Source organism: Sinocyclocheilus anshuiensis, unplaced genomic scaffold (genome assembly GCF_001515605.1).
Source record: "Sinocyclocheilus anshuiensis isolate Anshui unplaced genomic scaffold, SAMN03320099.WGS_v1.1 scaffold1032, whole genome shotgun sequence".
Classification (NCBI taxonomy): Eukaryota; Metazoa; Chordata; class Actinopteri; order Cypriniformes; family Cyprinidae; genus Sinocyclocheilus; species Sinocyclocheilus anshuiensis.
Window position 1 is genome coordinate 444578 of NW_015549638.1, and position 12332 is coordinate 456909.

The following is a 12332-nucleotide window of genomic DNA, read 5'->3' on the forward strand; positions in this document are numbered from 1 at the left end:
CCATCAAACAATATAAAACGTTTATTGCACAAATACAATAACTCAGTGAAACAAATGCGCCATAAAATTTCATGATTGTGAAATAAAAAAAGCATATTAACAGGCAAAGCGTGCCTGAAATAATTACCCCCAGTTTTCAACCAAGCAAACCGCATCCTTCCATTTGATAGAAGAGTGATTTTCAAGAAGTTTCGAATCGTTTTCTCAGGTGAAGCATCATTGGCAGGAGGTGCTTGTGTTTGGGTCTGTCAGTGTCAGTAGTCGCTTCATTTCGCTTGCCAAAGCGCAGCCCAAACGGGTTGTAGTTGAATTTACTGCGTGGTAATCGATGTTTGCAGAAGATATGACTCGAATCGTGTTTTCCTTGAAAGAAAAAGCAAAGGCTTGCGTCGTCCGAAGTGCTGGGCTCGTCAAACTGCCTCCGCTCCATGGAGAGATAGTGCTGCTTGGAGTCTGGAAAGTAAGATATCCTTTTCAGTGCATTTTCTAACAAGCTTTAATTTGATTTATTTCCCATGTATTTTGATTACCTGGAATGAGCTCAGATGTATCCATGTCAGTGAATGGTGCTCTCAAAGCTGTGGACTGACAGATCATTGCAGACATGAAGAGAATCAGTGCCTTGATTTTCATACTGTTGAGTTGTAAAGTTTATGGAGCACAGCTGAGCTTTTCTCTCTTCAGTGAACAAACCCATGCTCTGCTGTCCTCCTTCAATATAAAGCTTTGCTGGTGACATCCTCTGACCTTATTTTACATATGACTGTCTGTGGCAAATAGGACCTCCCTGTAGCCTCATCCAGCATTTTAACTCTTAACACGTAAGCTTTTTTTCTTGGAAATCCTGTGGTAATTTGTACACTGAAATCCACTGCGATTATTCAAATAACTGCTGAAGTTCTGCTGCAAAACCCACCAAAAGCACATTATGTGTGGTCTTATACACATCACACATTTTAATTTGAGTTTTCTCTCATTCGGTGCCAGGGAAAACATGATATGAAAGTAAAATAAGGGCTTGTAGCAGGAAAACATGCATGAAGCCACTATAATGGTGTACAATCATGGTCATTTTCAGTGCCTTGTGGAAAAATAGTTAACTTTCATTGTAATTTTGTCATGGTAATAAGATCATGCCTGGATATCATAACAACAAGAAAATATTCCTGGCATAATGTGACAACACATTATCTTACATGGCGTGAGTATGAATTATGCAAAAGTGGAATTGTTTGTGATGGTGCACTGATAAGAGCTTTTTAGCCTCAGCCTTCAAGTTTTTTTTTTGTGATGCTGCTAACGTCCTGAATGTAAATACATCGAAATTATTAAACGTGGAAATATGTAATTTTGTGAAAATATACTATCTATCTATCTATCTATCTATCTATCTATCAGCATTGTTTTGGTTGTCTGTGGAATTTTTTTTTTTTTGTCATTTATAGAGCTTAATTCTTTTTGTATGAACTTTAATGGATCCCATTTAATGCAACATAGACTCCGGACTGTCCTGTAAAAAGCGTGGGCTATTTTCTTTATAAAAACAAGTAACAAATGTTGTCGTTCAGAAGTGAAACGTCAAAAACACTTATTTAATGTTTTATAGAAGTATTAGATGGACCAAAAGAGGAATATGCACTAGGTGCATGTGCACGTGCCGTCCGGGTCAAAGGGGTTCGTGCGCAGCGGCCAAATCTTTCTCCTGATGTCTGTGGACTTCAGACACGAGATCACAGTGTACACATGCAGGCTTTTTTAGACTTCACTAAAGGTTAGAGGAAAAGATAGAGCAACAGCTCACAGTGTGTCCAGGACCTCCAGGCGCTCCATTAACTTGAAGAGAAACAGTCTTAGTGGCTGTTTAGATGGTTTTAGCTTCTTTACTTTTACCACAATAATAGTAATTCGGCCCATTTCGCATTTGCAACAGCAGTCGACAGATAAAAACGGTTTGTGAGATGCGACTATCCAGATCTTTGTCAATAACGTCATTAAGTGGACTTCCATTATGGGAAGAGGAAAGTCTACCTGTGCAAGACCTCTTGCTTTTTGAGGTCTCGTGGGAAGTCACCAATAAGGGTAAGAACTTACAACACGGTGTGTTACAATTTATGGAACACACTGTGTTGTAATTGTCTAATTTACGTAATTTCGTTTTTTTTGTGCATAACTTCCAATTTTAAGCAATTATGCAAATTGTATGAATATAATAGCCTATTTGATTGTATTTATGATACATGCTAGCTGAGATTAACCTTTGCCAGACAGATATGCAGGCCATTTTATTACATAAATGTTATAGTTAATATTTGAATTTACAGCAGAAGAAATGTTCATTTTCCTATTGGGTTGTGTGCCATATTATGTAACTTTATAAACTATATATACATTTTATATATTATAAATCTAAAGTGTGTGTGTGTGTGTGTGTGTATTTGTTTGTGCTACATTGTGGGGACCAAATGTCCCCACAAGGATAGTAAAACCTGAAATTTTTGGCCGGTCCCCACGAGGGGAAAAAATTATTAAAAATAGTAAATGATTTTTACCTGAAAGTGTAACAATGCAAACAGGTTTTCTGTAAGGGGTAGATTTAGGGTTGGGTTAGGGGATAAAAAATATTGGTTAGTCAGTATAAAAGTAATAGTAGTCTATGAAAAGTCCCCACAATTCACAAAAACAAACGTGTGTGTGTGTGTGTGTGTGTGTGTGTGTGTGTGTGTGAGAGAGAGTTTTGTCAAAAGGTATGAAAATAATATATGATTGTATGTATTTGATACATAAAATGCTAGGTATGAGATTAGCCTTTGCCAGAGAAATATGTGTAGACCATTTTATTCAAAAATTGCCATGTACTTTTCCATCACCTTCATTTCCACCACATAATAATCATTTTTTAGATGTGCTGGAAATTATATCTAATGTAATTTGTTCATGATGGTTCAGAGGGGAAATAACCTGTGACACATATGTTCATTGTGCACAAATTAAAATGTTTCTCCATTCACCAAAGTCCATTACCAAAAGTGCCCATAACTGAAGAATCACTTTAAAAATGTCAAATTCTACAATTTCTCATTACCAAGCCCATGTATTTGAATTTTTTTATGTATTGCATAACCTTAGCAAGAATCTATTGTGATTTTGGCCCCCGAAAATGCATTTGACCTCAAGACTGTTCACCCCATTATCAGAAGGCTTGAAAACAGTTCAACAAGAGAGCTGTCATTTAGAAAAATGTGTGCAGAATCCATACACTCTTGTATCAGTGGGGCTGTATAGCAGGTTAAACATTAAGCTCCAGATCAATAGTCAGATTTTTGAGACTTAAATCTATTTAGTTAATTTTGAACACTATTTTAGTTTGAACTAAGTTCTTATTTTGTTAATCTTCTCTGTTTCTCATTCTTAAATGTTTTATTCCCTTCACAACTGTGCGTCTGTCTTCAGTTGGGGGTATATACACTGTTATTCAGACTAAAGCAAAGATCACTGTGGACGAATGGGGAGAGAACTACATCATGATGGGACCTTACTACGAACACAACTTCAAGACCCAGGTGGAGAAATGTGAACCTCCAAACCAAGCCATCAAAGCTGCTATGGACTCCTTGATTAATAACGGTTGCCAGGTATTGCACACATGGTTATTGGTGATGTTCAAGGTCCGCATCTTATATGTAGACCTTGGTCAGGTTCATTGAGGGTTGTAGTCATTTGACCAAATAAAAACTGCTTCAAAGCTGGCAAAAACTGGCATTGACATGCCTGCTGTATCAGTATCAGATGGTAGTATTAATGCTAGACAGAAAATAAATATGCAACAGTGTATCTTGATTATATAAATATTTTTTTGTCTTGGTCTCATTCTGACCAGCAGATGATGCAAGAGTATCACTTTAGAGAGGAAATAGATAATTTTGTGTGTGTGTGTGTGTGTGTGTATGTGACACACCAGTTCAGAGATGGATTGATTGATTTATGTAAAGTATCTTTTATGCAACAATTCCTGTAGGTTGTGGTATATAGTAGCAACAGGGCCTTTGTTGCACTGAAAGCACTAAAAGAATTCAATTCAAATTTTTTGAATCAATTTTCACACCCACACACACACACACACACACACACACTTTTTTGATGCTTCAAAAAAAGAAAAAAAAAACAGAAAGAAATGTTTCCTTGGCATCTGAATTAAAATAAGTTGAAGTACTAAACATAAATATGTGTATAATACTAACAAACTGGCTAAAACTTTACATTTAGAAACAAACTGAAAATATAAAAATAAAAGATAATTCAAAATATTAATAATACTATAATAGTATATAAATATGAAATAACAGCAAGCCACTCTTTTTCTGTTGCCTTTAATTTGACAGAATTCAACAAGAATAGAAATAAAAGGGACAACCTACGGTTTTTATTAGTATCGTTTTTGCCTTCACTTCCTCTGTACATGCAGGTGCATTTTGGCCGCTGGTTGATTGAGGGCAGTCCATACGTCATCCTCTTTGATATTGGGGCAGCTGCCTGGAACCTGGACCGCTGGAAGGGGGATCTGTGGAATGCGTGCAGCATCGGACTACCCTATCATGACAGGGAGGCCAATGACTCGCTCATCTTTGGTTCTCTTGTGGCCTGGTTCTTCAAGGAGGTGAAGAAACACCCTTTCTAAACGCCACACTAAAACCATCTGATTTTGCTTGCCTGGATTACACTGGATTAATTTTGTAGTTTCACCTGTACTTTTCTAGTCTATCCTAGCTAAAATATGAATTGATTTAGTGTATGCTGACTTTGTGGGATAAAACATTGAATGTTTGATGGTGATGTTGTGCTGAGGATGTTTAACCTGTCTGTCTACATCTGCAGTTAACAGACCAACTACAGGACAAGCCCAGCGTAATTGCTCATTTCCACGAGTGGCAGGCTGGGTCGGGACTTGTACTAAGCCGCTCCCGAAAGATTCCCTTGGCAACTGTTTTTACTACACATGCCACCCTACTGGGGCGGTACTTGTGTGCCGGTAATGCAGACTTCTACAACAACCTGGACAAGGTGAGGATTGTTTTGACACTGTACACCAGTGATTCTCAACCTGTTTGACTTGAAGGCCCCTCACTGTCCAACACAATATTCAAAAGCCCCTTACATATTATAACTAGTTCTTTTATTTGTCTGGGATCAGTGTTGGGCAATAACTAGTTACAGTAATAATATTACTTTTTGCAGTAACTAGTGTAACTAATTACTAATAAGATTTCAGTCATTTACTATCCATAATACAGATAGTTACTTAGTTACTTTTGATGCCTCAACCCCTACTGATTTAAAGTCCAACAATCCAATCATTTCTAGATTTATTTCCATAATTTTCACAACTTGCACAGGCACATGAAGTCACCAGTGGAGCAGGCATATGGAATATGAAAAAGCTTACATTCAGCGGATGGAAATATTTGCATTACATTGATTTTGTCAGGAGAAAAGATGATCTAATCACTGATGTGTAAGTTGTGGCATTATGGAAGTTGTGGCATTAATTTACTCTGGCATTACATGGCCCACCCACATCCCTGTGATCCCGATATAAATTGTATAAAATCTTTTGAGAGAATTAAACATTTTCTTATAAACTTATATGATTTCTTTTGATAAAATACATAATGGAATATAATTGTATATGTGCATAACAGAGAAATTAAGCTACACATGACATTTAATGAGACTAATACAACACTTTTACTTAAACGTTACTATTACTTACCACTGAGTGTTCGTAATAACTTCTGACTGTGATCCAATGTGGATTTTGGTCAAATGATGAGGCAGAAATATATTGTTAGTAACATTTTAGAATTTTTTAGAATTTTTTAACATTTTAAACATTTTAAACATTTTTATGGGGAAGATATGCAATTACAACTTATGTGGGGTGTGAAAGAAAAGTAATGTAACTAGTAGTGTAACTAATTACTAGAGCGGAATAAGTAAAATAATAATATTACTTTTGAAAGGAGTACTAGGGCTGCTCGATTGACAAAAATCATAATTGTCGATTATTCCCTTGAAATTGTAATTGCGATTATTATTTACGATTATCACAATTTTCATTGAATTATATTTATACCATTGTTTTATGCAACTGCATGCCATATTTTTATATGAAAATAAAAAAGCTGAAAACACTCTAACTGAAAAACGTTTAGTGCTTTTTTATAGTATTAAGCCTCAAATATCATCTAAACATCGGATTGGTTTCTTCTTTAAATTATAAAAAAGTAAAAATATGAATGGTATTATAATGTTATACTAAAATTAAAACAATTGAGTAATATATTACATTGTTTGAGTAACTAGCCCAACACTGTCTGGGATATAGAGGATCGGCCGGTCCTACAGACGATACAGGCCTATTTTATGTATAAATTATTTTTTGTACTTGATTATCACTGATTTTAACTTAATGTTGTAAAAAAAAAAAAAGCACATTTGTCAGTAACCTGCAGTGTGCTTATTTTTAGTGATTTTATTCATGTTTGTATCAGTTATGTAGTTTAATTAATATGTCAGTATTGGTAAGATCATGAAAATGGGCCCCCAATTTAATGATCTTGCCTGGGGCCCCACAAACCCACTGGCCAGCCCTGGGGATATATAGGTCAAGTCAAGTCAATCACCTTTATTTATATAGCGCTTTTAACAATACAGATTGTCAAAGCAGCTTTACAGTATTAAATAGGAAAATAGTGTGTCAATAATGCAAAAGGACAATAGTGAACAAATCAATTTTCAGTTAAAGGAACCAAAACTCCGGTGTCTATATAGGTGAATTAATTTAGCCACAATCCGACAGTTTCAAGAACTGTATGGTTTTCAGAAATTTTTTTTATTTCTTGTTTAATTTCATGATTTAATTTTTTTTTTTTTTTTTGCATTTTAAAACTTGTAAATATTGAAAAATAATTTACAATTATTATTAATAACAATGTGAATTTATATTAATTATGTATTATATTATTATATAATATAAATTAATTATTATTTTAATAATCTAAGTATAACTTTAAGTCATCCTGCACCCCACTGGCTTACACAGGCATTATCTTTAAAAATACACAAACATTTTTAAATACTTTATTTATTTATTAATTCATTCATTTGTGTATGTATTTATTTGGCTTAAAATTTATTTAAAAAAAAAACAATGTTACAAAATATAACAATTCAAAAGACATAAGACATACAATACAACATCCCTCACAATTTCTGCTATTTAAAGTGTGTCCCACAGAAATCAGTCAAGTTGGTTGGTGTAGTGAACACTTATTAGAGGTGGAACTGAGCAGGTGTGAGTGCATGCAGTGATAATTGGGCCTGGTGTGGGGAGCATAAAGGTCATCATGCCTGAAGGTTGCAGGGGTTTGAAAGAATAATTGACAGCATCTTATGATTCACTGGCTGATGCGATTGCCTTTTGGTCCCACAGAGACTTCCTTCACCTGCTGATGAGGGGTAGCTCTGAGACTTTTGATTTGTACATTTTGATTTCAGCAAAGGTTGCAAAAATGAATTTTGTACTCTGCATAACATTAGTCCATAGCCTTCCCTTTTCAAACTGTTCATTTCGAACTCATTGTATTATCTATTTCATGCAGTTTAACATAGATCAAGAGGCAGGGGAGAGACAGATCTACCATCGGTACTGTTTGGAGAGAGCCGCGGTACACTGTGCACATGTCTTCACCACCGTGTCCCAGATCACAGCTGTGGAGGCCAATCATATGCTCCACAGACAACCAGGTTTCACCTGCATTACAAAGCACCTCATCTGTTCTTGTTGGCTTCTGAATATATCATGATGAAAAGATCATGTTTGTATTTCTGGTCCATGCAGATGTCGTCACCCCAAACGGGTTGAATGTTAGGAAGTTCTCTGCCATGCATGAGTTCCAGAACATGCACTCCATGAACAAAGCCAAAATCCAGGAGTTCGTAAGAGGTCATTTCTATGGGTTAGAGCTCTTTTCTGTCTTCGCAATAACACATACTTGTTCACTTGTGCAAAAAAAAAAAAAAAAAATAGCTTGTTAGAATTTAGAAAAATCTCTTCTCTTTGACAGCCATCTGGACTTCAATCTGGAAAAGACCTTATTCTTTTTCATCGCAGGACGATATGAGTTTTCTAATAAAGGAGCAGACCTGTTTCTTGAATCTCTGTCCAGATTAAACTACTTGCTAAGGGTATGAACAGTCACTGCACAACTTTAGAAAACACCTATAGTTTCTTCACAAACTGTAATAATCCAGTAGCATTCAAAGCAAAAGATGTTCATTTCTGACTGTGTGTTTGTGCTCATGCTGGCTGACAGGTTCATAAGAGTGATGTTACAGTGGTTGTGTTTTTCATCATGCCTGCCAAAACCAACAACTTCAACGTGGAGTCTCTTAAAGGACAGGCTGTACGCAAGCAGCTGTGGTGCGTAAATGCTTGAGTGTATAACCTTTGACATTACCAGTCTCAGGGAATTAATGACATTTTATATATGTACAATAGTAGCAACAATAATATAAGTATTTCATATAATATAATAATTATTATAAATAAATAAATACAGTTTTATGTTTTTGAGGAACAAAATCATTATAATTAATTGTGTATTTTTTTTATTAATATTTTGTTCCTCAAAAACATGTTTATTATGATTTGTTAAAGATGTAATATATTATAAATGAATGCATTCTTCTTAAAATAAAAAAATAATTGTGTATTATTATTATGTTCCTCAAAAACGTTAATAATAAATATAAATATTATTATTATTATAAATAATAATATTAAATATAATATTTATAACTACATAATAAATAAATTTAAATATAATACTTTATAATTACATTTATAATGATTTCTTAATGTTGTAATAACCAATTAATAAATTCTTCTTAAAAGTAAAAATAATAATTATTGTTATTTATAATACATAATATATATATAGCATTTATAATAATGTTTATTATTATTTATTGACAGTATTATAAACTACTGTAATTAATTCTTAATAATAATAATAATATAAAAGTTTTTTGTTCCTCATATAATTGCTTTTCCTTATAAAGTTAACTTCCAATCGCCAAAGCAAGTTTTATTACGTTTGTTTTTTTGCTTAATTACTTCCACTTTTTTCACCCTTATTTTTTCTTTTGTGAGTGTTCATTTTGGATCTTGCTAGTCTCTATTTCCTGTAGCTTGTAGCACTGGTAGAGCCCTGATACTGAAATAGATTTCCCTAGCTATACTAATATTATTTCTAGGCAATGAAATGAAGCCTTGATCCTGAAATGCTTTTATTTTTAGATGGCTTTAGTGTGTAAGACTTCTCAAATATATCTTTCGTCTGTCTCTCAGGGACACCGCTCAGTCGGTGAAGGAGAAGTTTGGCAAAAGGCTTTATGAGAGCTTGTTAAGGTTGGTGATTTCCTCATACAGAGCTGTCATAACAGGGCTCAAATAGATGTGACAGTAAATGTTGTCAGTACACGCTGATGAACAGGAAGTATGAACATCTGACGTCATAAACTGGAGTGGCTGTGTAACCTTCAAGTGTTGATATTTCACAGCGTTATCCAGGTGTTGATGAGAGTACACTACACTTCCCCAGGGAGTTGTCAGATTATTCATAATGACATTGTGTGATGTCAATGGGTCATTTCCCACGAGATGAGGCTTGTGCCAACTGAATTTATTTTCAGATAGGATCTCCTCTAATGAAGCTCTACTGCATTCACAGGGGTGAGATCCCAGACATGAGCAAAATCCTGGACAGAGATGATTTCACAATCATGAAGAGGGCCATTTATGCAACACAGGTCAGACAAAATGTTGCACATTTCTTATGTCACAAGAGGCCACATTTAAAAATTATGCAAATGAATCGATATCCTTTAGAGCACTTATTGTGTTTTCAAGGCATCACTGTATTGATATTTCGAAAACATTCTGGTTAGGGGTTAAGAAAAAGTTTAGAGTATTACACTTCTGCGAATAATTCTGTGTCCAGACTGCAGTTTTGTATTAAACAAGCTGTGATGTTTATTTTAATTATGGTACAATACTCACTATACGTATATATAGTAAGTGTATAGTTAATATATACACTAGTCAACATTTGAAGTGGATCAAAACCTTTCACCAAAGTTGTCCTAGAAACTAGAACCTAGAACGTTCTTGTCTGAGGACAATTTTGATGAACTTGTTTGATCCACTTCAAATGTTAACTACTGTATTTTATCTTTTTTTTTTTATTAAATTTAAATTAAGAAACTCTACCACTGATGTTATTAATTGATCATTTAAAATGTAAGAAATGTGAAATTAATGTAATGAATTACATGAATATTATAACCCCTTCAGGATGATACTGTACATTATGCCTTTTGTTAAATTACAGTCTAGTTAATATTTCTTTTTTGACAACATCACCTAATCGTTGTTTTAGGGCAAACTAGGATATGAGTCTAAAGATAGACATCACAGAACTAATAAGCGTTCTCATGGGGTTTTCATTCATCCTCCTCTGCATGTTTTTTTTTATGAATAGACTCTAATCAAAGGTCAGGCCCGGGGTTATTGTGAATATCGACCTCTGTAAATCTGAGGTGGAATCCCCTGCATCACTCTGCTGGATTACTTGTGTTACTGAGCTTAGTGGCATATTTAACTGTGTTTCCTGACTGTCTGCAGTCAATCGATTGAATGTGTTACTGAGATTTATTCGACAGCTTTTTAATGAGAGTGTTATGAGCAGCCAGTCAATATACAGCCACTCCGTTTAGATTTATCTGGGTATCAGTATTTCGGAAAGAGATATTGATCTGTTAGCGTTGGTGTTTGATTATAAGAAGGAATGAGGGTAAGAAATGTGTCTGCTATTTCTGTAGGGTTAATTGTCCATTTAATCTTTTCATAAGAGTGACCTAGACTCTGAAACTTAATAGCAAAAGTAATGTATAGAAACCATTAAAATGGTGCAAGCAGAAACAGAATCAGAGCAGCCAGCCAATTTTCATAGTAAGATAATAATTTTTAAAAATTATTATTGACCTTAAATGGAGTGGAAATACACGACTAAATTTTGATCATCCTGATTTTTATTTAAACCATGCTTATAGATGACTGTTTTTATTGATTTGCTAATTTTCCATACTCTTCCATTGTCAAATACACTAACATGCAATTGCATCCATGCATTTGCTCTACACAGAGACACTCTTTTCCTCCAGTAACGACTCACAACATGCTGGACGACTCCACAGACCCGATCCTGAGCAACATCCGCCGAATCGGCCTCTTCAATGGACGTAATGACAGAGTGAAGGTGCGCAGTTATCTATGTGTGATGCCAGTAGACTTTAATAAAAAATCAGTTAAAATGCAGGGCTCGATATTAAGATTTTTACACTGGCCCAGTTGGAACTGAAGTTTCTATTTTTTACTGTGACACTGTAACACTGTTTTCACAATAATGATGCATTTTATTTGTGGAAAATCCTTTTTTAAATTTCCTTGATCTTTTGACAATATAAGAGACAGTGTGCCAAAAGGACAAGTTATGGAATGTGCCACTCTATGATGTAATAGTGTGGATAAGCACCGCCTCCACAGAAGTTCAATGCCTGCTTCCACATCACTGCCTGTTTAGCCCCGCCCACTGGTTTGCACACATAGTGTAAATAGCAAGAGAGGCGAACGCAGGTCTACACAGAAACCAATCGATAAAGATGCTCCGAAGATAAGAAGATGCTGTTCATGGCCAAGTTGGGAAAAAACAGTATTTGCATTGCCTTCTTTCTGATCCCTTCATTTAAGTTCCAGACCACATCAGTAAGAACTTGGTCCTTTGTTCACTTTATTTTACTGCGGGTTCGTTTACAAAAAAAGCACAATTCGACGCGCGATTTTTTAAAAGATTGAAACTAAAAGACGATGCTGTGCCGACTACACTGTATTAGATCTGACAGTAATGTTGCACCACACAAGCTTGAGTAACTGTTTTTATTATGTTGTCACTATTTCTTTCTGTTATTACAGATCAAATGAGTATTTATGCGTTTTTACCTAAATGACAGCAGCATCCATCTGTGTAGGATGTAGGGTGTCAAACATACACAACTGTTAGCCAATCAGTGGGCATTTACTTCCGAGTATTCAAACAGAGTGTTCTGATGAGGACAGAAAATAGCTTATTCTAAATTATAATGTTTTTTGATGTAAAAATCTTGATAACATTATAATGGGACCTCAGAGAACAGTAAAAAAAAAAAAAAAAGGC

At 34.9% G+C, this 12332-nt stretch overlaps 1 protein-coding gene across 1 annotated transcript in view; it reads left to right on the forward strand.

The window, feature by feature from the left end:
- Window positions 1-1723: 1723 nt before the first annotated feature.
- Window positions 1724-12332, forward strand: part of LOC107659841 (glycogen [starch] synthase, liver-like) — a 14059-nt gene continuing 3450 nt past the window's right edge. Inside the window, exons 1-11 of the mRNA XM_016448913.1 lie at window positions 1724-2079; window positions 3451-3632; window positions 4463-4654; window positions 4873-5058; window positions 7659-7803; window positions 7898-8015; window positions 8124-8244; window positions 8373-8479; window positions 9410-9469; window positions 9792-9870; window positions 11265-11378. Of these exons, the coding sequence (XP_016304399.1) occupies window positions 1959-2079; window positions 3451-3632; window positions 4463-4654; window positions 4873-5058; window positions 7659-7803; window positions 7898-8015; window positions 8124-8244; window positions 8373-8479; window positions 9410-9469; window positions 9792-9870; window positions 11265-11378 (1425 nt within the window). The 5' untranslated portion in view covers window positions 1724-1958. The remainder of the gene's footprint in view (window positions 2080-3450; window positions 3633-4462; window positions 4655-4872; window positions 5059-7658; window positions 7804-7897; window positions 8016-8123; window positions 8245-8372; window positions 8480-9409; window positions 9470-9791; window positions 9871-11264; window positions 11379-12332) is intronic.